The sequence below is a fragment of the Schistocerca cancellata genome, chromosome 4 (assembly GCF_023864275.1).
Source record: "Schistocerca cancellata isolate TAMUIC-IGC-003103 chromosome 4, iqSchCanc2.1, whole genome shotgun sequence".
Lineage (NCBI taxonomy): Eukaryota > Metazoa > Arthropoda > Insecta > Orthoptera > Acrididae > Schistocerca > Schistocerca cancellata.
Window position 1 is genome coordinate 427,569,539 of NC_064629.1, and position 27,851 is coordinate 427,597,389.

At 42.4% G+C, this 27,851-nt stretch overlaps 1 protein-coding gene across 4 annotated transcripts in view; it reads right to left on the reverse strand.

Moving 5' to 3' along the window:
- Window positions 1-27,851, reverse strand: part of LOC126183685 (1-acyl-sn-glycerol-3-phosphate acyltransferase alpha-like) — a 749,564-nt gene that overhangs the window by 25,822 nt on the left and 695,891 nt on the right. For all 4 annotated transcript variants that reach the window (XM_049925864.1, XM_049925867.1, XM_049925865.1 and 1 more), the window contains 2 exons: window positions 22,564-22,753; window positions 3,039-3,172 (listed from right to left, as the gene is read on the reverse strand). In XM_049925864.1, coding sequence (XP_049781821.1) covers window positions 3,039-3,172; window positions 22,564-22,748 — 319 coding nt within the window. In that variant the 5' untranslated portion in view covers window positions 22,749-22,753. The remainder of the gene's footprint in view (window positions 1-3,038; window positions 3,173-22,563; window positions 22,754-27,851) is intronic.

Here is a 27,851-nt window from a genome sequence, read left to right on the forward strand (position 1 = left end):
CAATTTTTATTGAGTATGGAGATACAGCTTTTGGAATGTAACAGAGAGAAGTTATCATTTTGCGTGTTGTTGCTCTAGTTGTTATGGGCTTATTTGTCGATTGTCAGTTTTGTAGTTCAAGTTGTGAAGTTGTGCTTGAGTTTACATAATTGAATTGGAATGTGATTCTGGTTGGTTGGGCAACTATACAGTATCATTAATGACTGAAGCTGAAAAAATTAGTTAAAATTTGTGGCACAGCCAGGACTTGAATGTAAGTCTCCTGATTACTAGGCAGTTGGGCTAGCCATTGCACCACCATATCATTGTGGCTACCACAGCTGCATGGGCTACCTAAGTCCAGCGTCCTCCCTAACACAAATTTCAATTCAGAACTTCAGCCCATTTCCCCTTCTCATATTATCATTATTGCCAAGGCTCTCTGACACTGGGACAGCAACCCAGCTTTGTACTTAATGGGGAAATCCTACCTGTACCTCAGGCATAGGTGATCTATTGACCTGATGGAATTAAATAGTGATGATTAGGTACTCCATGAAGCTGGGGGAGGTAGCCACAATGCTACAGTAGTGTAATGGCTAGCACATTTGCATAGTAAGAAGGAGACCCAGGTTCAAATCACAGCTGTGCCACAAATTTAAATTCATTTCTTTGGCTTCTACCAGTATCGAAGGTAAAGTTGAGTCTCATGTGTATCTAGGAAAATTTTATTCGATCAGATCAATATACTGTATCACTTCAATATGCTGCACATATTTACCAATGCTGATTATGTCAGTATAGTATTAGTGTAAGGGTTTTGTAATGGAAGCCCTACTGCTGCTGCTGATAAGTCTGCTTGTAGAGAATATGGTAGATGATTTCCTAGCTATAGAATACTACATTGAAGAGTGTTTACTTGTGTTTTCATCAAACTGAATGAGACTGCTGCAGTACCCAGCATTTTAATCTACAAATGAGCAAAGTATGGATGGACCAGAAGCCATTATTCAGTTGGTAGAATATTTTCCTGCAACAAGCACACATTGAACTGCACATTTTCGACACATAACAGTGTTCCACATACAATAATATGGCAGACATTACACATGAATAACCTGTAACCTTATCATTGACAGTGGATTCAACACCTTCCAGAAGGAGACTAAAGTAAACAAAGAATTCTGTCATTGGCAAATTGTAAATTAATCCAATTAATACTGTTTACTGATTAGGCCACTTTCACTCATGATGTTATCAGTACTGCTCTCAACTTACATCTGTGATCTGACAGAAACAAACACACCTTTGTGGAGACATTTTCAGAATACTTTTCGGAAACATATGCTGTGGTATGACAGTCAGTCAGTTGACTGAGCCTGTTGTGTTACCTTGTCTTACAGGGTCCTTTTATCTACACTTTCATGAAAATGAGCCTCTAACATATTTGGAAGAGGTTCCTTTGGCTAGAAAGATGTGAATGTTCTCTTAGCTCACTGGGGCTCCTGTACCCATTCTAGTCAACAGGTGACCCATCAGTTATGCTTAACATTACCCGGAAGATGGAGTGACACAAATAGTCATCTTTCTTCGCAGGCTAAGTCTATAAAGCAAAAGTAAATGTAAACACAAGGGATGAATTGATCATTCAGATTATAATGGTGCTGCCCTTGAGAAACAGCACCAAGATGACAGATGAGATATGCTTGGTGTTGCCAAGAGAATCTGAAAGTGCACTGAAGTCAGAGGTGGAATTTTCCAGAGTTGGAATTTGTGAAAATCAACTTCGAACTTAATCATCTGCCTTTGCTTAACGTCCTCTATAGGTACTTATTTCGAATACATTAAAATAGCTGTACATCTGTAAAAAATAAAAATTGGACAGACGTTTTGTGGAATGTTTCATTTAAATTACCCTATACTACCACCACTTAAAATATCTGCTATTCCTCCTGCTATAAAAGAACAAAAAGGCCTCTTAGCATATGTAGTTGAAATCTTTACTTTCTGGCACAGTAATGCAGCATATTTTTCCACTTCAGTATTTCTCATTTCTTTTATTTTCCTTTAAATTTCTTTCAGCTAGAGGGCCTATAGTACTTCTTATGGGAGCACCAGATATCACTTCTGTTTTACTCAATGACTGTCTGACAGTTACTACAAACTGTGACCTTTCTGACAGGTAATCACGAATCCAGTCCCACAACTGAGATGATACTCCATAGGCATGCAATTTGATTAGAAGGCGCTTGTGAGGAATGGTATCAAAATCTTTTGGAAATCTAGAAATATGGAATCAATCTGAGATTCCCTGCCAATAGCACTCATTAGTTTGTGTGACTAAAGAGTTAGCTATATTTCGCAAGAACAATCTGTGCTGACTATGTAACAATTGCTTGTTTTCTTCAAAGTAATTGATGATGTTTGAATACAATACATGTTCTAAAAATTCTACTGCAAAAAAATTGATACCTGGGATACTGAGCTGTAATGCAGCAGATTACTTCTATTTCCCTTCTTGTGTATTGGCATGACCTGTGCAACTTTCCAGTCTTTTTAAGTACGAATATTTTGTTGAATGTGTAGTTGTTGATGACTGCTAAATTTGGAGCTATTATATCAGCATAATCAGAAAGGAACCTAATGATTCAAGTTGCTTCCCTACATCATGGATATCTTCTTCTAAGTTACTAGAATGAAATTTTCACTCTACAGCGGAGTGTGCGCTGATATGAAACTTCCTGGCAGATTAAAACTGTGTGCCGGACCGAGACTCAAACTTAGGACCTTTGCCTTTCGCAGACAAGTGCTCTGCCGACTGAGCTACCCAAGCACGACTCATGCCCCATCCTCACAGCTTTACTTCTGCCAGTACCTCGCGAAAGGCAAAGATCCCGAGTTCGAGTCTCGGTCCGGCACACAGTTTTAATCTGCCAGGAAGTTTCTTCTAAGTTATTCATGCTGGAAGTTGTTTTTGACTTGACAGATTTTTCTCAGTGGGAGTATTAATTGTACACATCAGAAACTGATGCAGAATGAAAGTTCCAACTATTCCTTACCAAGTAAGTCCAGACAACTTTGGTGGTTTATTACGACGACACACCCAGAGTCAGTGACAACATTGTCCAGCCCTCGAAGATGAAATTTTATGCCAAGGATTTTTGATATTTGCCTTGCACCCCATGCTGGTAACCTGGAACAAACATTTCAAAGATTTATTTATGTTTTTTTCTTCATTTCAACATTATAACAGTAACATGAGGGACATTAAATAGTAAGTTCCTACAAGTGAAAATTAATACATGCAGAATTTCAAGAATGAATAAACAAATAAATTATGTCAAAATGGAGGTATATTCAAAACCTATGTTTGGAAATGAAGCGCACAGTACACTCATTGCAGAGCTGAGTTATCATGCCTTACTGTTAGTATCTACCACTTGCCCAATCCTACTACAATATCAACAGTCTTCTGGAAGAACCTATCATACAGAATGGAATTTGTACTTCATATTTGCACATAATTACCATTCACTTCAAACATCCTCATCACCTTCAAACCATTGTCCACAAAGACACTATTTCAGATGCAAGAAGAAGTACCAGTCACAGGCTCTGAGACTGGGACTATAGGGAGGATTGTCAGAAAATTCCCATCAGAAATGCTGAGTTTTCTCTTTGGCACAGGCAGCATTTTCAGTACCCATCTTGCAAAAGGTCTTCTGTGACAATCATACAAACAGAGGTGTGTCCAACATGAGGAAGTCTCGAAATCACTGTCTAACCTGTTCTCTCATTGTGACTACTGAATCAAAACAATGACTTTTATGACTTCAGAAACAATCAATATATGCACTCAAGAAACTTTATTCTGAGGTTCCAACATTTAAATACAAGCAAATGGCCTTTACTTCATGAACATGCCTTGAACACTAATGTCCAAATGTGAAGCACGATCAAGCAATGCGAGCATATTTACTAAACAAGACATCAAAAGAGTTGTAGAACACTGCACAACTTACAACTGCTGCACATCTCTGCCCAAAACACGTCACTGGAGAGGTTCTGAATCTGAAGCTACTGATTGCTAATAAATAAATAAAGACAGACTGGAAAATCTCTTCTACAACAACAAAAGAGCTAATGAAGGATGCGATCACTGGGAGCTACTATCGAAGTTTGAGAGCAAGGTGGCTGATATATACAGGATGGTTCAAACCTTCTACTGGCGACGAGTCTCATTCATGACAAAGAACTAGGTTGAGGTCTGAAATAGGTGGCAGTTGATGGGCTACAATTCACCTGATAGTGCATTCTAGACAAATTCTAAATGATTCAGATCAGAAGATTTCAGTGGCCAATTATCTGTGATAAATCCTTTCACTGGAACAGCATGATGCAGAGGCATTAACTGAATCCCTCCCACTACCAGTAAAAATGTGAAGCTCCAACAAAATATGTGCCCACACCAGTGTCCAACTACAATCATGCTATTCTTGTGATTGTAGTTACTCCCAACTTTCCTCCAGATTAATACAAGAAGACAGGTGAGGTGATGATAATGTAAAAAATTCTGAAATTAAAATGTGACTGTTCAATCAGAAATGTCACCTCTGTTAGTTTCTACCTATATTATAAAGGATAAATATGAGCTGTGATGAAAATTGAACATGTTCAACTATTACATATGCTGCCATTTACAAGCATTTAATGCTGAGGTGATAATATGAAACAAATTCAACATGAATTTAGAAAATCCATTTTATGTTTTTATTATTGGTACTATTAAATTATGTACTGAGCTCATCTGGCAGAAACTAAAGAGTGCAGTGTAAATTTAAAATAATTTTTTTATGGCCCGTAAACCACAATTTCAATTCAGAATTTAAAATTCTTCATGAACAAAAGTCTCTCATGAAAGCTTCAGTCTCTCACCCACTGCCTAAAACATGGGCTCACTGCTGACATACAGCACACTGAACCCAAAGCTATCCAGATTCTGAATTTTGTGAATGTCTCACCACAAGCACAAGATATACAGTCTGCATTGTCCTTTGCACAAACTCCTTTCACAGCAGGTTCTGTCTGGGTTGAACTATCAGAAGATAGCCTTTCTATTCATTCTTACTCCATAGAACTCTCATCTTCATTTCATTAGCTTTCCAAGAAGGGTCTTCATTTCCCAATCTGAGCAGTCATCTCTTTTGTATATCTATCTGACATTTTGCTGGTTGCTCACTGTTTCCACAGGTAGCTCCCTGAGTAGACCCCTTTTTCTTCTATAGTTCCTGTTCACTTTGTTTCTTGTCTAAGTAGCACTAACATATTTTATTGGGCTAACTGATTAGGACAATAGCTGGAAGTGCTTTCCAATCTCTCCCTGGTGTCTTAGGACTTGAGAGATTTGTCGCAACTTGATACAGGCTATAAATATTGGTGGATCTACTTTCTGCTTTTCCAGTCTCCACCCTCAGCTTTCTTTGGGTCACCTCTGTTGCCAATTCCAGAAGTTTGTAAGTCGTCATCATCATCATCATCGTCGATGCTGATGTCATTGTCAACATCATCTTGAAGTGCTTCAGCAACATCAGCAACCTGTCCGATTCATGTTCAGTGGCAATGAAAACTGTCACACTAAAAGCATTCCTCTTTAGTGGATAAATACCCATATGTTTCAATCTACAGAACTATTACGTACCTTTGTACATTTTTGCAGTATCATAAGTATTCATACCAACTGTTCTTAGTGCCTGTATAATCATTTCACTATAATGTGTCTTTAATGGGGATCATCGAAGTCCTATCCATGGGCTGTAGCCTATGGGTATTATGAAATGGCAAGCAGGGAATGGTCACATGATGATCTTTTACTTTTACTATGAATCTATATTCTTGATATGAGAGTAATGTCCACCGTATATCAGCAGGACTGGAGATTCAGCTGTAGGTTTTGTATGCTCAGTCAAGTGGGTAACAGAAGGTCAAAAAAGTTCATGGCATTCTTGTGGTTGAAATCAGTGGTTTGAGCAAGTGATGTCCCTTCAGACTTTCGTGCCCGTTCATAAACTGAGTGAACAATGCCTTTCTAGATGTGTCATTGCTGAATAAACTGAAAATTCAATATCTTACTGCTAGTTGTCATGTCATTGTGACTGAGACTACAGAACATTTTTCCATCAATAGACAATATTCCACTAGTTCTCTTTCAATTTCTTAGTTAAGAACAGGTTTCTTTTTTTTTTCAGTTTTTCCAAGGTTAAAGTATTTAGATACACATACATTCTTTCTAAGCACCTTTCTAAAGAAAGCAGCTTTTGGTATACCTTATTAAAACATCTTGCTGCTTTATTTATGGTTTTAGTTTTATCCCTGATAGCCATTATTGCATTAACCATATCTTTGGTTTGCCATTTCTGTCAGGTTCCACTTTTTTCATTCCATAACTTGCTTCTTGGCATAGTGATACCCACAAACAAAAAGGTGGTGGTAATATGGAAACAAGATGTTTCACATTGCCTCCCTGACACCATTTTCAAAAACTAAGTAATGAAACTATACTTTTGATTAATGATTTCAAGTAACTAAAATTTCCATTTGTAAGTTCCCTTCTATTACTGAATCCTAAACTAGAAACAGTATCCTAATTAGTATACACTGGTATCAGAAAAAGTATCTGAATATTACCCTGCAAAAACTTCTGATAGTTGAAATAAAAAGTGTGTCTACTCATGGAAGTACATGTGATACCACTGTCTACCCACCGTTAGTGACTGAATTAGAACATTATGGCTGTGATAACAAAAGCTTCTGGCAGCTGGCATCAATACTCTAAAAATATTATTCTGTTCCATATCACAAATTTGTTTCACATTACCACTCCCTCCTGGCTACTGCACACAGTTCAGAACTTTTAAGGTGTTTCTTCCCACAATATGACCAGACTGACAAACTGACAGAAGAGGATGACATCACTAACTTCTTAGTATTACAACTGATAATAAATTAAACTGAAGTGAGCATACCATACAACTGCTGAAGCATCTAAACAAGTCTTTATGTGCACTGCGAATTTTAGCTTGGCTTAATGAGTTACCTCAAAACATGATCCTGTATGACACTGTGGAATGAAAGTAAGCAAAATATGATAGATCTTTTATTTTTATACAACCTATGTGGTACATGTTTTGTAACAAGTTTAATATTGCCTCTTAAGATATGTTTAAGATTTTTTGACTTGTTCCACAACCATGAGGGCCATTTCACAGAGAAGCTAGGATCTGTGGGAGAAACATTAGCATCTCTCTCTCTCTCTCTCTCTCTCTCTCTCTCTCTCTCTATCTCTCTCTCTCTCTCTTTCTTTCTTTCTTTTTGTGAACATATATTTTATGATGCATTGTGTTCTACATCCTTGAAGATGTCCTCACAAATTAATCTAGGGAACTAGAATTGTATTTCATTCAAGCTAATTTAATTGTGAATCATTATGTAAACTAAAGTTGTATCCAGTTTCCAATAGCGCATTTCTCAGTTCATTCATGGGCAAATATTTAGGTTGTCAACTCCACATTAAACATGTCCACATTTTCATACTCCTGAGTGACACATAGTGGCAGACAACTGGGTTTCTGCATGTTCTGATTTGGTCAAAACTGCCAACTTGCATCATTTACAGGTGTACTAATCATCTTTATTATAGTCTTAAGGGTAAAGGAGTCACATTTCCTTTGCAAGTGGACTCGTACAAGTGATATTTTCTTTTACACACATGAGGAAGTCCTTGGTAGTCAAGGGTGGGTAGAATAACATACGGACACTTTGGTTCAGAATTTCACACTTTATTGTCACTATTACACATTGATCTGATACAGTGCATGTTACCACAAAACACACATCTCAAGAAACAGATGGGAACCACCAGGACAAAGATTATTAGTTAAGGTTACAGATAAAAACATTTTTGTATGTTGGTAGAGTCGATACGTTTGGCAGGAGTGGGGATGGTCATCGTCGGCGATGTTTGGGGCATGTAGATGCAGCTCAGTCCCAATGTCGAGGCTGCAGTACTGAAGTGAAGGTCCATGTCAAAGGGCTGTTGGGTGGGGGAGGTTGGAGGTTGAGGTATGGGGGAGGGGGGGGGCATTTCCTTCTTTGCTGTTAGCACACGAGCAGGTTTGAGCAAGTAGACAGATATTGTAGCTTTGTCTTTCACTAGAACTGATATTGTCTGTTCCCTCATTGGAGTGCTTTTTATAGGCCAGTGGATAGTTGCTGAAATGTGGCCTGGACTGCCTGGGCACACAGCATGACTTTGGAGCAATTGCTTAGCTTCTTGTAGATGAAAATAGGTCATAAACTATAAGCGTGAGATGGGGATGTGAGAGTGGTGGTGGTAATGTGGAGTTGGACAATCTGTACCTATGAAGGTAGTTCTGCAGGTGTTAATGATGTGGAAGCACCTCCACTAGTGATGACTTCAGATTGTCTTTGTATGCAGGATAGAGTGTTGTGCATTGGGTACCAAGGCACATTAAGGTGCCTACAACCTCCAATGCCATAGTTCCACTAATCCACTGTTCTGTGGGTGGTATGCCATTGTGTGAAATCATGCTCGCCCATAGCCTGCACACGTTGGGAAAGAGGAGGGATTGGAATTGCTGACCCTGATCAGTTGTGATAGATAGGGGAGACCAAATGGGAAATCCAGGTGTTTGTGAAAGCCTATTTCATTGATTCACCTGTAATGTCTCGTAAAGAGATTATTTCTACCTAGCGAATCATGCAGCCAATGACCCATAGAATGTATTTGTAACCTTTGAAGTTGGGTGAAGGTAAATAAGTCCATGTGTACACGCTGGAAATGTCCTTTTGGTACAGTAAAAGTGTCCTGTGGGGAGAATGTGTGCTCTTTGATCTTGCTATGTTGGCAAGGAACACAGGGCTGCACACATTTCCTGCAAACAAACATTCCGTACTGAGGCTTACAGCGAGGCAAACTGCAGGGAGTGACAGTTTGTGGAGGCTGTCAAAAATTAATTTCCTAAATGCCACTGGAATCAGTGGGCATAGTTTGCCCTGTGAGATGTCACAGCATAGTTTAATGTTATAGCTGGGTAACATTATTTGTTCATGCCGTAGATGTTGGGGTTGTCTAAGAGTTCAGGTAAATGACTGTGTTGCTCTTGTGCATTTGCCAGGTCCTTCTGGTTGATTAATGTACTGCAGGCAGGACACGAGTCCACCACAACATTTTTACCTCCCATTCACATGTTGGTTGTCTGTTGAGAATAATTGTGCTATGAAGTTTAGGTGTCTGAAATGGAGGGGTGATATATCCATACTAGGATTGTGAATGGTACTTACCAAGGGGCAGTTGGTTGGTTGGTTTGGGTTATAAAGGGACCAAACTACAGGGTCATCAGTCACCAAGAGGCAGTAATGGGCGAAACATGTGGAGGGGGCGGGGGGCAACCCTCAATGTCCCCCTGAAATATTTTACCACCTTGTAGAGTGTGAGTAGTTCATGGTTGTATGCTGACCACAGCCTTTAGGATCCTTGTAATTTACATGAGGAAAAAACATAAGGGTTGATGAACGCCATTCACTGATTGCTGTAGGACTGCGCCAATGGCAGTGTCACTAGCATCAGCTGTGATTGACAGGTAGGCAATTGGTGAGGAGTGAGGCAAAGTCACAGCCCTTTATAATAATTGTCTGACTGACATGGAAGTTTGTAACATTTATTCGAACCATGTTACAGTTAAGTCTCCTGTGGTATTGTTTCCAGATGGGGTGTCTGTGAGGGTGCTTGAATTTCAGCTGTCTGCAGGATGTGATGCCAGTAGAAACTGATCATTCCTTGGAATCTGTGTAGGTCCTTGTAGCTAGTGGACTTGGGAGTGAACTGTATGAGTTCTGTCCTCTCTTCCATTGGCCTGATCTCTACTGACAAAATGGAACTTCCTAAAATTGTTATGTCCTGCTGACGTAAGTGGCATTTTCCAGTACTTTCAATAAAGTATGGATGTTCTTAGGTATGGAAAGCTTGTCAGATGTGGTCTTTATGATCTTTGGGGATAGAAAGGAAAAAGCAATCTGTCATCTAGGTATGGGGAAACAAAGCAGTAGTTTGCGTAGGGCTGAGTCAATGAATCTCTGCCACATCTGAGCCACGTTTTTTTGATCCAAATGGCATGAAAAGATTTTCAAATAACCTGAAACAGGTGATACTGGCAGTTTTACCATTGTTTTCAGTTGCGATGCATACTTGCAAATATGCCTTTCGGCAGACTATGATGCTGAAGATGATTACACCTGATAAGGGCTGTTTGAAGGTTGGATACTGTCCTTGTTAAGCTAATAATGTCCTTGTTAAGCAACTTGTCCAGTGTGGCTTTGACAATTTGTAATTTGTCATTTGTCAGGGGAGAGGTGGTGTGCTTTGAGATATATGAGAGGTCACCACATTGTTTCGATTCTGTGTCAACATGTCACCCTTAATGCTGTGACAGGATAGAAGTTGGGTGATACAGAGGGGGAGGGGGTAAAGATGGATATCACAGTCAGTAATTTGGATAAACACTGATTGCACTGTCACTTGTTTCATTGGCACTAATCTGTTCAAGTGTAGTTACTGGTGAAGAGAGGTGTTTGCTGATGGTGAGAGGCGATGTCCATGAAGACTCAAACAGCTCTATACAGTCATAAATGATATTCACTGTTTCTTTGCAGTGGTGATATGTCTGTGTGTAGCCATTGGTGCCCGTGCGATCCAAGGTGGGTAATGTTTGGGTCAATAACACTCAAGGTAACAGTATTTGTTGCTGTCATTGGAGCTGGCAGTGAATTTCTGCACTCAGATATGAAGGTTCTCCACTGTATGCCATATGTTTGTGGGTATTTGTCCTGTAGTGCTAGCTGTTCTATGGTGATGACAGGTGAAACTTGAAGTGCCCTAAGCTGCTGTACTGTCCATGCTAACTGGTGTTGTCATGCATTAGCACCTGAAGGGATGAATTTTCCTCTTTTAATGCAAGGCATTCATTCCTGGTGTCGATATACAGTTTACCGGTTGCTGTTAATTGATTCTCAGTGGAGGACCATAGCAACTGGATCCTGCATACCAATGAAGGGTACTTATCCTTGTGTTGTGATGTAAGTGGTGCTGATGGTCATCTGATCATGCCCCTGATGGTGACATCATTTGATCAGCAAAGCTGAATCCCTTCCTGTAAATTTGAGCACAGATGGAAGTTGCACAGACAATCAGCCCAAATCAAGAGTTCATTCATTTCAGGATGTAGAAATGTCTATGTGAAGTTTTGGCAGCTGCCGAGATGTGGGATGACTGGTATTTCGAACTGTGCTTATTTGAGATCCCAAGTCTTCCAGAAAATGCTATTTATATGCACATATGCCGAGAGCTGTTGCCAATAGGTGGGTGAGACAAACTAGTCTGGTTCACTGGGTATAGTGTGTGGCACACTCTGGAATGCCGCAGCCTCTGATGTCTGGTGAAGGTCACGGGAGGGATTTTAGTGTTGGCAAGGCATGGTGCACTTGCTTAAGGTGGTGCTGAAGGAGGAGTGGAACCATCACCACAGTGCAGTCTGTTGGTTGTTGTCCGTATCCTGCGGTGTGAGTGACATCACACTGGCAGTTGTCATCAGCTGGGTGTTGTGTGGAGTGGTCGGCCAGAGTTGATGAGATACTGTGTTGGTGTTGGGTGTTAGTGGGTAAGTTTGGTAGTATTCTGTCATGGCCTGCTGGGTAGGAGGGCAAGATGGATTCTGCTGCTCTGTGCTTGCTGCGTAAGGGGAAGCTTTGATGAGTCCGGTGTTGTTCGGTACCCATCTTCCATCTAAGTGCAACGTGGCTGCCTGCAGTATTTACTGATGATGGCTGCTGGGTTGTGAGGGCCTATAATTGATGTTCCAATGGAAGTCCCTTTGTTGCGTTCCAGCACAGCTTGGTTGTCGTGAGACAATTTGCTCGACCATACGGCCCGCAGTGAAATGCTAGACATTAACCACAGACCACCACGGTTTGTAAAAGGTACCACAACTCCTAAGGCAGTAGTCTGTTTAAATATTGCAAGTGAATAGTTTAAACTATTTGTTGTTTGGGGTCTTGCATAGTCTTAGAGTCAAAGCTACTTTGGCTGCCTCAAACTTGCTGAATTCTGGTGGAGGCAAGATGTCACTGTGATAGGATATTACCCTATACGACACAATGAAGTTGAATACTTTGATGCATTGTCAAACGTGTTTTAAGTGGTGAATACTGATTCAGCAATAGTGAACCAGGTATGGTGCTGATTCGCTAAGAACTGAGGCAGTTTTGGAACTGTCAAAGGGAAGGGGTCTCTATAGCACCAATTGATTAGATCCACTGATATTGGCGTGCAGAACCGCACTGATCGTCCACGATGCAATAGTGAGACTGCGAGCGTTCTGGCGTGCTCAAGTTAGCCGAGCTCTGCTGATAGATAGACACGGATTTGGCGCCTAAGAACCGACGCTGTAGTATAAGTCCTGGTGGAGGGCTAAATAAGTGTTGTTGCATGTGATCACTGGGATCCAGCGGGAGGGTGGGGTCAGATCCAGCTGTCGTTCTGTAGAAGGTGAGCTGAGCAATCCACTGCAGGATGTGGTGAATGGTGCCACATTGTGGCGAAGTTCCGCGTGCACACGTGGGAGAATGGAAACATTCACTTTTGGGTTCGACATGTTCTGAATCGTTCGTTGTGTTATGTAATCCATGGTACAACAGTAATCGTAAACAACAGTCTGCTAATGTCTTAGGGCTTTTAACATGGCGGCACCAGCTTCAAAGCAACGTACAGCGTACGTCTGTGGCGCTAGCTCCTCTTATCATACCGTCATAAGTAACACATTCTCTTTTTTAGAAGACATGTTAGATATTGCAAATTATGAAACGAATTAAGTGCACTGAAACAGAAGCCAATCCAGCGTTCTGTTTTCTGTTCCCTGTTCTTGAGGCATGTGGGGGGAGGAGAATTTTTTGCTGTCTCCTTCTCCCCCTCCCACACGCACACTCCCCCTCTACCATATCTAACTTACTGTTACCACAATTTTTAATGTAGCACAGATGCGTACGAATTTAATAAGAGTAACAATAAATTAAATTAAATATTCTAGTACGATAATAATAATGGTTTCATTACTATGAACTACACAATATATTTTAAACGTAATGATAATTTCTTTACATAAGTTAATAGTTAATTAAGGAATAAGAAACTGCTTCAGAAAAATACCAATAAACCCTCGATTCTTCAAAGAATCGAACTCCCATGTATGAAACAGCTTCACACATTTGATTACTTTAGAAATGAGTTAATACATGTTTGAAATTATGAGTGAAGTTTGTTGGAAGTCACTAAGTGGTCTCGTTATGAAACACTGGATAAATACAGTCTGGGTAAATTGCACTACATTTTAAAGAAACGCAAGTTTTTCATGCATCTCAATGTTTATAACGTAATATCTCAGAATTACGTGTGGCACAACGATATAATTTTGCAGGTCCTTTTAGTGGTGTAGGTAAAGAAGTTATAAATTAAAACGTCGTGTCTTATGCTGAAATTTTATTGCCTGAACACCGGAAATGTAGTAGCTTTTTTTTCCTTTCATCATTCTGTGCGTGGCGAGGGGGGGGGGAGGAGGAGGCAAAATACTGGAAGAATAATGTCCGGACATTTGCGCGCTGTCAGTAGTTACGTTGCCTCGAGGCAAAGACACAGCTTCTAACTCTAATGCTTGTCTTATTGTCTTAATATTTCAACATAAGATTATACTTCTTAATGTGTACATTATGATAGAATTTTAAATTTTTAAATTCGGTCAATTATTACGTGAAATATTGAAAATAATTTTTTTTGCTGCCCCTGGATGCTTTTTGATAGACAACTTGCAACTGGTACTTGGTTCTGGGATAGTCACTTAGTAATACAGAGGGCATTTGAAATGCATTTGTATGAAATCTGAGAAGTGGATGTGTCATGCAATTAATTTGATATCTAGAAGACTATATGTAGCACACCTGGGAAAAAGTGAATCACTACGGCCCACCCCGCAATGACGTCATTGATGACGTCATGCAATGTTGCCACAATTCCCCCTCCCCTAAGACAAAGGCCAAATGCACCAAGTATAAAATGGTGGGAAATTAAAAAATGGCAGGAAATTCAAAACAGCCAGGAGTTTCCCCCAAATCCTATGATTTTACTGTGGAATTAGGGACGTTGTCCTAGGTATAAACTGACAGGAGATTCCAAAGTTCCAGATAGTGCATTGTTCAGTTGGTGTGAAATTCGAAAGCAGTCTGTATGACATCACAATCCAAGAAGACGATCCGATATGACAATCTAGGCATACTGGGACATCCTGTACGACATCACAATCCAAGATGGCGACCTTCGCATACGAGGAAGATCTGTATGGGATCACATTCCAAGTGACGACTTGGGCATACTGAGACAGTATACATGGTTGACAGCTCACTTAAATCCAAGGTGGTGGACCTGGATGTTCCAAGTGATCTGGTCAATCACTAGTGTAGTGACTTCGATGCTAAGGAAGACTGGTCGAAATACTGAAGCATATAACTGCCTGTAAAGAAGAGATTGCATTTGAAGGATGTTGTTATGTTGGCTGAATTTCACATCGATGCCCAGAAGCCATGTCGAGTTGGTAAACCTAAGGACAAAACCCCTGAATATGCTAAAGCCAAATACCAGTGGTTGACAGTGTCTTGTTCAACAAGTTAGTATATAAAAACTGCAGTGTCTTCTTCTCCGTTCTCTTCATGTACTGACAAGCTTTTGTAAGCAAAAAAATGAATCAACGATTAGAGTTATATAGGACTCAGTTCAGGAGTCTGTGCAGGCTAGTCCATTACAAGGATGTTATTGTCGTGTAACCTCTCTACCACAGGGGGTGCATTATGAAGAGGTGTTCGATAGTGTTGAAGGATGCAATCGCCATCCCCAAATTGTTCTTCAACAGTGGGAGGCAAGAAGGTGCTTAAAACATCAGTGTAGACCTGTGCTGTGATAGTGCCACACTGTAACATCACCGCCTCCGAATTTTACTGTTGACACTACACACACTGGCAGATGACGTTGACCGGGCATTCGCCATAATCATACCCTCGAATCGCCACATTGTGTATCGTGGTTCGTCACTCCACACAACGTTTTTCCACTGTTCAATCGTCCAATGTTTAAGCACCTTACACTAAGCGAGGCGTCGTTTGGCATTTACCGGTGTGATGTGTGGCTTCTGAGCAGCCGCTCGACCATGAAATCCAAGTTTTTTCATCTCCCGCCTAACTGTCATAGTACTTGCAGTGGATCCTGATGCAGTTTGGAATTCCTGTGTGATGGTCTGGATAGATGTCTGCCTATTACACATTACGACCCTCTTCAACTGTCGCGGCCTCGACCAGTCAACAGACAAGACCGGCCTGTACGCTTTTGTGCTGTACGTGCTCCTTCACGTTTCCACTTCACTGTCACATCGGGGACAGTAGACCTAGGGATGTTTATGAGTGTGGAAATCTCGCGTGCAGACGTATGACACAAGTGACACCCAATCAGCTGACCACGTTCGAAGTCCGTGAGTTCCGCGGAGCGCCCCATTCTGCTCTCTCACGATGTCTAATGACTAATGAGGTCGCTGATGGAGTACCTGGCAGTAGGTGGCAGCAAAATGTACCTAATATGAAAAACGTATGTTTTTGGAGGTGTCTGGATACTTTTGACCACATAGTGTAGCTGTGCTTGTAGCGGGAAGAGGACGGAAGCGGCGGCAGCAACAGCAGTGGCAGCAACCTGTGGTGCAAATTATTGTATATAGGGCTGGCATCGGCATGGTGCTGATGGGGATACTTATGCTGGGGACTGCAGGAGCACCCGTCCTTCAGTTTGTTTGTTTATATATAGACATCATAACTGTTCGTGTCCTATCCCAGTGGGCTGACGGCTAATTAGGGGAAATCGTTTAAATGTGGAATATCAATGTAATTTGGTGATGCCTTGTGTCTGACCTGCAGTGGTTTTTAGGGAAACGTTCCTACATAAATACACGCAATTTTTTTAAAAATGTTCCACTGCTCTTACATATCCACAGTAATGTCATAGCGCACCGAGTAAGGTGGAGTAATGGTTAGCACACTGCTCTCGCATTCGGGAGGACGACGGTTCAAACCCGTGTCCGGCCATCCCGATTTATGTATTCCGTGATTTCTCTACATCGCTTCAGGCAAATGCCGGGATTTTTCCTTTGAGACAGCACGGCGGACTTCTCCGTCCTTCCTATTCCGATAGGACCCTGACGTCGCTGTTTGGTTCCCTCCCCCAAATTAACCAACCACCCTTCCTAATGACTTAGTGCCAAGACTCCTCTTAGGCACACATGTTTGACTGTGACGTAGTAGTGTGTGATAAATTATAATAATTAAGACAGTGGTATTTTGTAAAAACATCCGACGGCCATATTGAGCCTCATAAATTATAGTCATTACGATATGGGTGACGTAAATACAGAGACAACTATGTTTTCATTGCGGTGGGCACAGTGTGTCACAAATTATAGCAATAAAATGTAAGGATGGGATAAATATATTGGTAGCCATATTTGATTGTGACGTCATGTTGGGTCATAAATGATGCTAATTAAAGTAAGGCTCGGTACATATGAGAGACATTTTTTGGGTCATAAATTATACTGACACAGACAAGCAAGACATACAGGATGTTCAGAAATTCCAGTTACAAACCTCTAGGGCTTGTAGAGGGGACTGAGTAGATAATATTTTGAATTAGAACCTATGTCCGGAAATGTACCGTTTCTGTGCTACAACCATTTCAAAACACGTTAATAACGCGACCACTTCTACAAGTAAGTCGGCTGGAGTGGCCGAGTGGCCGAACGGTTCTAGGCGCTACAGTCTGGAACCGCGCGACCGCTACAGTCAGGGGTTCGAATCCTGCTTCGGGCATGGATGTGTGTGATGTCCTTAGGTTAGTTAGGTTTAACCCTTTCAGACCTGGTGGTCACAATTGTGTACATAAAGTTTGTTCACTAATATTTCACTGACAAGAAATGTCAGGAGCATCCAAACCCACTGTGCACATTTGTGTATGTTTCTTTTAGCCATGCTCCAGCAGCTGCTGCTCTCTTGTGAGCAGTCTGTGAACCGCATAGTAAAATATACTCTCTGGTGTTGTCCTTCTGTGGGAAGCCATTACTCGTTGACTTTTTTGCTATAATAGTCACATTGTGGGTATTGTTTATGAATGTTTTGTGTGGTTCCCTTCTTTTGGAAACATTAGACATTCTTTCAGTGGAATTTTCAGCAATTTCATTCAGTTCATATTTGTGTTATGTATCAGGTAAGATTAATGTACACATTTGTGTACAACAGGTCCTTAATGGTGTAAAATAGGAAAAATAACCTAAAATGTGTCTCAGCTATATTTGCATGGCTATGGTAGTTATGTGTGGTAATTTTTCCTTTAATTTCAGCACCAGCAACAAGGAGGAGAATAAGTGACCTGTACATATGATTTTACATTGCTGGCTTTTGACTTACAAATAGGGATAAGGAATATCTTTCTGTGGAGAAAGATTGGGACTTGATTTTGGACATAATTGAAAATGGTGGTGTTTCTGACATTAGTTTCAGTGGAGATGAGGATGACAGCGTACCACTTATTGAAAGGCAAGCTCCATAAATAGTAAAACGTGTTGGAGCACATAAAGTGGGTGTGAATGATGTGTGTAGAGACATCATATCTGAAGATGAAGATGATGGAGAGGTGGTGGATGCTGAAATGAACTTTTTATGCAATGAAAACAACCCAGAATTGAATAACCTGTGTGACAACATAATGGTGACACCTAAGGAATCCATAAAATGGAAACGAATGCCTCTAAGTACCATTGCAGAAACATAGAAAGCTCCAAATTTTGAAGAACCTCTCTTGTGTTCTCCAATGCAATACTTTAAAAGATATATACCAGTTGATTTGTTCACTAACATGGCAGCACATACTCATATTTATGCATTACAATGAGGCAAATCCTTATTCAAGCAGACAACGCCTCAAGCACTAGAGATACTATTTTCTTTGCGTATATTGACTGGCACCTTGAAATTTCCCAGATTATGAATGTATTTGGATACAAGCCTGAAGGTAAATGTGTTTTGGGAAAACATGTCACGAGACAGATGATTAAAATTATGAACAAATTTACACTTGGGCAAACAATCTGGAAAAGCCACCTGAAAATAAAGATAAATTTTACAAAGTCAGTCCAATTTACTCAGCCATTCGAAAACGCTGCAGCGAACTTCCTACAGAAGAGAATGTTTGTGTCAGTGAAGGAATTATTCCTTTCACTGGGAAGTTTTCTGCAAAGCAGTATGTCAAGGGGAAACCAAGTCCATGGGGAATCAAAGTCTTCATGTGAAAAGAGTGGAATAGTGCATGATTTCCTTTTGTATCAAGGTGCTACAACTGAACTAAATACTGCATACTGTAAAAAATTTGGATTAGGTTTTGCTGTTGCTTTAGAATTTTCTGTTACACTCTCAAAAGGTAAAGGTCATAAATTATACTTTGACAACTTCTTTTCACCTTATCATCTGTTTCAAGTTCTGAAATCTCAAGGCATCAATGCAGCAGTACTTTCCATCAAAACAGATGTAAAAAAAGAACTTGCCTTTTCCAGATGATAAAACAATAATGAAACAAACCAGAGGTTACTGAGAAGAAATCACTAGTGCTGATGACATTACCATGTGTAAGTGGTTAGACTATAGGCCAGTTGTATTGTGTTCAAACTTTGTTGGTAAAGGCTCATTGCATGACGTTGAGTGTTGGGACAAAAAACACCATAAATATGTGAAAGTAGAAAGACCCAAAATATTGAGAAGATATAATCATGCAATGGATAGTGTGGAACTATTTGATAAATTGATAAGCTACTGCAGAGTTTTCATCAGATCTCGAAAATGGCCTTCCGTATGATTTTTCATGCTGTTGACTTTGCCATCGTGCAAAGTTGGTTGGCATACAGACGAAATGCAGACAACCTGTCTATCCCAAAGAAGAAGCAAATGGACCTTCTTTCCTTTCGTATCAGGGTAGCAGATGGATAGATACTGTGCCACAAGAAAGTGACTGAAAAGACAAAGAAAAAGAGGAGAATTATGACCAGCTACAGAGATACAGTTTCATTCCATTGACCATTTGCCTTTGCATGCTGTAGGAGCTACAAGTCACTGGAAATTTCCAAAATGTATGGGGCATTCTAGAATTCAGAGCAGAAAATGTAAAGTACATTTATGTCTCCAAAAGGACAGAACTTTTTTTTTGTAGTTTCATAAGAAACCTTAAAATCTGTGTTTTGAGCATTGTTGTTTAAATAAGAACTATAATTTGGAATTATTTTTATTGTTTCTTCTGTTTTAAAGTGAAATAAAGAGTGGCATACTTGATCCATAGTGTTAACCTCTGTAATGTATGACATGAAGCTCGAGACCTGATGAACACAATTGTGTACATTAAATATCTAGAAAACTAGAGATCATACGAAATTTTTTCTTAGAAAAATGTGGTCAGCAGACTGCCCTGAATTTAAAAATGATGTCAGATATTTTTTTAGTAAGTAAATAAAAAATCAGGTCTGAAAGGGTTAAGTAGTTCTAAGTTCTAGGGGACTGATGACCTCAGAAGTTGAGTCCCATAGTGCTCAGAGCCATTTGAATCATTTTTCTTCAAGTAATTTATAAGACGCGACGCAGTACATCACTTTTTTACAATTCAACTAATTGATAACCAAAGAAACACAAAGGAAACATGATGCAGTATGGCCTCTTCCACTTCATACGATGTTGCAGTGCCTGTGTTATTCTGATTACGAGGCCGCGCGACTGCTACGGTCGCAGGTTCGAATCCTGCCTCGGGCATGGATGTGTCTGATGTCCTTAGGTTAGTTAGGTTTAAGTAGTTCAAATGGTTCAAATGGCTCTGAGCACTATGGGACTTAACTTCTGAGGTCATCAGACCCCTAGAACTTAGAACTACTTAAACCCAACTAACCTAAGGACATCACACACATCCATGCCCGAGGCAGGATTCGAACCTGCGACCGTAGCGGTCGCGCGGTTCCAGACTGTAGCGCCTATAGCCGCTCGGCCACTCCGACCGGCGTTTAAGTAGTTCTAAGTTCTAGGGGACTGATGACCTCAGATGTTAAGTCCCATAGTGCTCAGAGCCATTTGAACCATTTTTGATTGCGAGGCAAAGTTCCTTTGAGCATGCATGCTTGTCCAAAGGAACTTTGCATCGTAACCAGAATAACACAGGCACTGCCGATACCGGGCAAGCGACTTTCAAATACAACATCCGACCTGTACGGGACTAGCCGGCCGGAGTGGCAGAGCGGTTCTAGGCGCTTCCGTCTGGAACCGCGCGACCGCTACGGTCGCAGGTTTGAATCTTGCCTCGGGCATGTATGTGTGTGATGTCCTTAGGTTAGTTAGATTTAAGTAGTTCTAAGTTCTAGCGGACTGATGATCTCGAAAGTTAAGTCCCATAGTGCTCAGAGCCATTTGAACCATTTTGTACGGGACTATACATAATGGATGAACGAGTACAGGTCGTAGGCGCATGGTTGACTACATACGAAAGTTTGGGCCTGGCCGTGAGTCGTGCACTGACAGCCAAATGGAAAGGCGACCGCTCGCGGTAAACGGGAAATCCGGGTTCGAGTCCCGGTCCGGCACGAATTTTCATTGTCGCCATTCCATTCTACAGCTGCGGGTTGTTCTTATTCGCAACTGCGAATACATTTAATGTCTTCCAATTCAGGTTTGCGGCGTCTCCTTGGAGCACCACGAGTCACAACTGTTGACGGTGAAGGTACCCCTTTCTCGAAGCCGTTGCGTAATAGTGGCGAAAAGGATATGCGATGGAGTCGGACGTTGTGAATAACTATCTTGATGGAGGGGACGAGCACTCTTCCATTACCGTCAACTTCGCCATACGGAAGGATCGTGTTGGTGTATTCTGCAAACGTGTACTCAACGACGTTGCTCTTTCACTCACAGACAAGGGAATGAGGCTCGAACCAGGTCACAAAGGTAGGACAGACGTCAACTGACATCAGCCGATCCAACTTAAGCACCCCCAACCCCATCCTAACCATGACTGTCCTGTTGCATAGCTAGCAAATGTTTTCGAGCGGCTGTAGCACAATAGACCATTTTGCTTTACAAAATTGCGCCCTCTTCCTTTTCATACTGTCGAATTAAACTCCTCCATCACAATTAAATTTTCGTCTCCCTTAACTATCTGAATAACATCTTGTGTAACACATTCTTTCAATCTCTACGTCATTTGGTTGGCATAAGATGGCTCTGAGAACTATGGGACTTAACTTCTGAGGTCATCAGTCCCCTAGAACTTAGAACTACTTAAACCTAACTAACCTAAGGACGGCACACACATCCATGCCCGAGGCAGGATTCGAACCTGCGACCGTAGCGGTCGCGCAGTTCCAGAGTGTAGCGCCTACAACCGCTCGGCCATCCCGGCCGGCTTGGTTGGCATATAAAATTATACTACTGTGGTGGTGTTAGATTCGTGCCTGTATTTGCTACGATAATGCGTTCGCCATAGAGTTCATATTAACTCACCCGCATTCCCATTTTCTAGTTCATTATTAGGACTACACTTGCATTGCATACACGTTTCTGATATTGTGTTTATAGCCCTATACTAATCTGACCAGAAATCCTGTTCTTGTCACTGCACTATCGTAATTACCACTACATTAAACTTAAAAGTAGCCATTTCACTTTTTAAATTCCACGCTCCTGCCCACATAATGTCAGTTTCGTGTTTCCCGATGAGAAAATCCTCTGAGCATCATGACTAATCTTTGTCCATAAATACGAATGGGGAACCTCTTTATCTCCAGATTATTTTTCCCAAGATGTTTTCGTCTGTATTTAACCCTACACTAGAGGTGCATGTCCGGGAAAAATAACGGCTGTATTTTCAGCACAGCGATGCCGTGTTGCCCAGTTTTAGAAAGCCAGATCAATCAATCATCCAGACTTTTTCCGCTGCAACTACTGAAAAAAGGAATCACAGGTTAATTTGGCCTCTCCACAGATACCTCTGTGTTGCGGTTACACTTACGGTAAGACTGTTATATTGCTGAGGCGTGCAAGCCATCCCACATCGGCAAGGTTCAGAGTACATCGGGGGCAACTAACAACACTATGATCTACGATACGTAACGTTGGTATTCTACCATATTAAAATGAAATGTGCCAATACCTACCTGACTGAATGGTTTACAAGAGTAAACCAGTCCAACTTAATAGCAAAACTTAACATGCTACGTCATAGTGTAATACAATAGTTTAGTAGGATACACATTGTTCGTACAGACAGCAAGGTAACTGCCAGCAGGTGACGTCTGTACACTCCGCCATGCATTGCGGATTGCGTATTTTAATGTAGACGTTCGAAAATGTACTCACAGTGCGTTGCGCCAGTCCCTGGGCCGGAAGAGCATGAGAGGAATGAAGACAGAGCCGAAGAAGAGGGAGAGCAGCAAGAAGACGGTGAACTTGACGTAGTAGCGGCACGAGTTGCTGACGTGCCACAGCAGCAGCAGTATGAGCACCGCAGCAGCAGCCAGCGCCACGTCCCCGGCCAGCGTCATCGCTCCTGTAACACCGCAAACCGACCTCTCAGCGCTTCAAATTTTTTGCCATTAGCGTTCTTGCGCGGAATAATCATAAACGAGTGTGAAAAACGGTTCTCTACAAATTATTCTGAACAGCGTAAGCTAACAAGGTAAAGCCAAGTTCGCGATACTGCTTTTCTACATCCATCAGTGAAGTCACTCTTCGCACAATGTTGTTGTTGCTTTTCTTTATTACTACATGGAGACTGTAGGTACAGACCGGTCTGTAATGTAGCCCGAGGTCTACATTAGGTTGGAAGATGGTAACGCCAGACAAAAAATTAGTTACCTCAGGGGACATCACAGTAATACCGCCTAAAGCCTTCATAATGGCCTCATTTCGGCGAAGGAGGAAGTCCACAACTTTCTTGAGGTACTTAATACCCAGCTGAAGCCACTCACTGGTGGTAAGTTCACACACAACTACCAAAGACTGTAGACGTTGACTGTTACGTGTCACCCACTTCCAAATACTCCCAGACGTTTTCTATAGGATCAAGATCTGGTGATTTCGGGGACCAACTGAGGTGCGAGAGGATACCTGAGCGATCGTCAAACCAGGAAGGTGTGCGTGCATCCCTGTCAACATGTCTGCTGCAATCTTGATACATGGGAGTACCGGCAGTATAATCATTATGAAGATGCAGAAGAAAGGGTAACACTTAGTCACTGAGAATGTTGAAGTAAACATCCTGGTTAAAGTTCACATTAACGTTAAAGAGTGGGCGCAGGTCACTGTACGAAAAACACCCCACAAACACCACAGACCCCCTCTGGCCTGAACTACAGCCACTGCACACTCTGGGTTCAACGCCTTATTCGGTGGTCGATGCACTCTCCACTTTGCATCACTTGTACAAAAACGCAAATCACTGGACCATATACACGTCTCCATTCAGCTACTGTCCACTTTACACCCGAAGGAAAAGACAGACAAATCACTAAAGAATTATCCAAATGGGACGGAAACTGGTGGATGTGATCTACTAGTACAGATAAACGAATGATTACAATTTCAGAGAAATAGGATGATTTATTCGTGAGAAAAACCTTAAAAAACTGAGCAAGTCAATAACGTGTTTGTCCGCCTCTGGCCCTTCTGCAAGCAGTTATTCGGTTTGGCCCTGACTGTCAGAGTTGTTAGATGTCCTCCCGAGGGAGATCGTGCCAAATTCTGTGCAACTGACGTGTTAGATCGTTAAAAAAAGGGTTAAAAACGTGGAGAGCACGTCTCTGTGCGCGAATTGCGTGGCGGCATGCCTCAGTCCACCAAGGGACTGGAACACGACGTGGTAAAGAAGAAGTGCGAGGAATGGAACGTCCTGTAGCAGTAAGGATAACGTTTGTGAGATATTCCACCTGGTCGTCACTACTGAGGAAATATTGTTCTTCGAAGGTCATAAGGGAGGAGTAAAGTTCCCAGTCAGCCTTAATAAGCTGCCATTTGGGCTTGCTTGCAGATGAGGTAGGAGTCAGCAAACGGATAGCACACAGGAAATGGTCGCTCGAGCAGGTGTCAGAAACAACGGACCACTCAAGACGATGGGCAAGCTGGGCAGAGCAGAAGGATAGGTCCAAATGGGAATAGGTGTGCGAGGAGACGGAAAAGAAAGTGGGTGCCCCAGTGTTAAGGCAGAAGAGGTTAGGTTGGTTAAGGTCAGCCAAGAGGGCACCTCTCTGAAAGGTCCTAGGAGAACCTCCAAGGGGATGATGTGCATTAAAGTCACCGAATAGCAAAAATGGGGGAGGTAGCTGCCCTATAAGCCGAAAGAAGTCTGCCCTGGTGACATCGAATGATGGAGAGACATAAATGGTACAGAGGGAAAAAGTCAGGTGGGTAAGGAAAAGGCGAATTGCAACAGTTTGAAGATGGGTAGTCAGGGAGATGGGTTGACAATGAATGTCATCCTGTATGAGCAGCATGACGCCCCCATGAGATGGAATACAGACCTCAGGGGAAAGGTCAAAAGGAATTGGTAGGAAATGTGAAAGCTCAGAGCGGTCGTGAGGGCACAATTTCGTTTCCTGAAGGCAGAGTACAAGGGGGTGTTGAGATGCTAAGGCCAGCCGTGAATCCGCTTTGTGGGACCGAAGGCCGCGAACGTTCCATTGGAGGAGAGTCATGATGAGGAAAAAATGTAGGGGTGTCACCTCGGCGATTGCTGAGCGACAGCCAGTGAAGAGCCGCTACTACAGGGCACAGAAGCAGGAGGATCCTGCTCCATGGGGTCCACAGAAGCATCGGCTTGCTTGTGTGGTCGGTCTGCGGAGTCCAACGCTGAAAAACGGTTTGCGGTGCGCACCGGCGACGCGGAGGCCGGCCAGGCTAAGGTATCAAGTGGCAACACCATCGAAGAGGATCTTCGAGTTGGCTAAGGAGAAGACCGTTTGCCTTTGGTGGACTTCTCCGAGCCTTTCCGGTTAGAGGAAGACTCAGGTGTTGTTTGGCTGGAGGGACGGAGTATGTCGTCCCAGGAGTACTCCTTCTGTCCTTTCTGGCTTACTGGTAGTGTAGCTGATGGCTTCGCCGCCTGAGGCGAGAGTCTGAAGGCTTGTTGCACAGCTGGAGGGGGAGATGGCGATGCTACCTTGACACTGAGCGATTTCACAACCTCAGAGTTGAATTGGAGGTCGCACGTCTGCGTGGCCATGTCCTTCATGGAGCGAGGGACAATAACAGAACCATAGATGCCAGACGGGAGAATGTGGGGTTTTCGACTAGTCAGTAACTTGCGAGCTACTGGGTAAGGCACTTTTTCCTTTATCTGGATCTCTTTGACAGCCCGCTCATCAAGACACACAGGACAGTCCCGAGAGGAGGTGGCATGGCCGCCACTGCAGTTGTTAGAGTGGGGAGAAGGAAGCGGACAACCGCCCTCGTCCACATCCCTACCACAGGTTACACATTTGGCTGGGTGTCAACAAGACGTTCTAGTGTGGTTGAAACGACACTGGTAGCAGATCATCGGGTTCGGAATATACGGCCAGACAGTGATAATTTTATAGCCTGCTTTGATCTTGGACGGAAGCATCACTCTATCAAAGGTGAAAAAAAGAGTGTAGGTGAGCACTAAGGAGGAATCTACCTTTTTTATTACAAGATGGCCGGCAATGACACCCTGATCAGACAGGTAAGATTGGATTTCGGCCTCGGTTAGACCATCGAGCAGCCTGATGTAAATTAAACCATGGGAAGAATTCAAAGTTCTATAGGTCTCGACATGAACAGGGTAGCTGGGGAGAAGTGAGGCAACAAGCAATTGTTGTGCTTGAGAATCAGAAGTAGAAGTGCCATTCCGTAAACAAGAGCAGGATTTCACAGGGCCGGCAATTGCATAAACACCTTTCTGATTAATAAACGGATTTACTGTGGCAAAGGACTGGCCGTCTTTAGTACATGAGACCACAGGGAACCGTGGTGCAGCTGGAAGGGTCTTTCTATCATTAGCCTCAGACGTTGATTGTGAAGATGATTGACTCATCATGAGGAAATCCCCCATGACTGCCAGCATCTCCGACGGCGCGCTCCTATCAACTGGGGGCCCCTTCACAAGGGGGTGCACCCACCTTAGGTGATTGTTCACACCTCAGGTCACACCTCCTGAACACCTGACAGAGGGATCAATCGGCAATTTGGGAAGGTTGCAGCTCAGGCAGTCACCCCTCCCTGGGCCTGAGCTGTACAAGGGGGTACGTGCGAACCCTACCTGTCGACCTGGGTCTGGGAATTACGCGTTACCCAGTCACCTGGTACGCGTCAGACGTGTGGGCCGGCCTTCAGAAGCACACAGGGAGGAAGAAGAAAAAGAGGAACCTCAAATGCCGAAGTTGAGGAACGAGAAGATAAGGGAAACAAATAAAGGAAAAGGGAGCGAAAAACAAAGGTGAGACCGTTCTTACGTCAGCGACAGACAATACAGAACATTCCCAATAACATCCCAGACATGTTACGCAAGTGAGGGGGAAAAAGAATAGCATTCCCAATAACATCCCAGACATGTTACACAAATGAGGGGAAAAAGAATAGCAAGAGGTAGACAGGCAGCACAGAAGGGAAAAAATACTGCAAAGGCTGGGGCCCTGTGGTTGCCAAGAACGAACCTGCCAAAGAGTGTTGAGCCCACTAAGGAGGGGGGGGGGGGGGGGTCGCCTTATCTCTCCACAACTGGAAACGTTTGAAGCATTATGGACACGGCCCTCCAATAGGCTCAGGATTGTGTCGATCTAACGCGCCAATTGGACAGAATATGGCACGATATCACCTAGGAGGTGATCCAATAACTCTTATCAATCAATACCAATTCGAACAGCTGCCTGCATGAGGGCCAGAGGTCGACCAACGCGTTATTGACTTGTTCAATTTGTGAAGCTCTTTCTCGTGAATAAATAACCCAATTTTTCTGAAATTTTAATCGTTTGTTTGTCTTTACGTGTACATAATGTCTACCGATTTGTACCATTGGGATAATAGCTTCATGATGGCTTTTTTAAATTTATTTTTATAAGAGTGTAAGTGTTGTTTGGTCTTCTAGAGACGTGCAACTTTGTATGCCACTGTGAGCCATGGCCTTCAGTGAGGTACTCAACCCCAAATGTCTATTTCAAGTAGCTCCACTCGCAATGTTCACTCGGAACTGATTGACAAGAACCTGCATTCGCTAACAACAGCAATTTATTGTCAGGTTTGGAACTGAAAAGCGCGACACTCTTCTGCAGCTCTTTTGGTTAGGATCTTTTTACGACTACTGTTTTCAGAATGTGTTACATTACTGCGAGCGGTTGACAAATTGATCAGTACCCATTGATACACCTACACATCCGCCAAATTCATTCACGGCGTGGCAATGCGCAAGTCCAAACGCAACAGCTCCTTTTTGATATTCTGTCACGTCTCCTCGTGGAGCCTCCTTCAGCGCTGATTCCACACAAACGACTAACACACAAACAAACAAACAAACACACACACACACACACACACACACACACACACACACACACACACCACTTTACTGCCATAACGTACGTCAGTGCGTCACTTAGTACCAGTTCTACATTGCAGGACTCCACAGCGACGAGTGT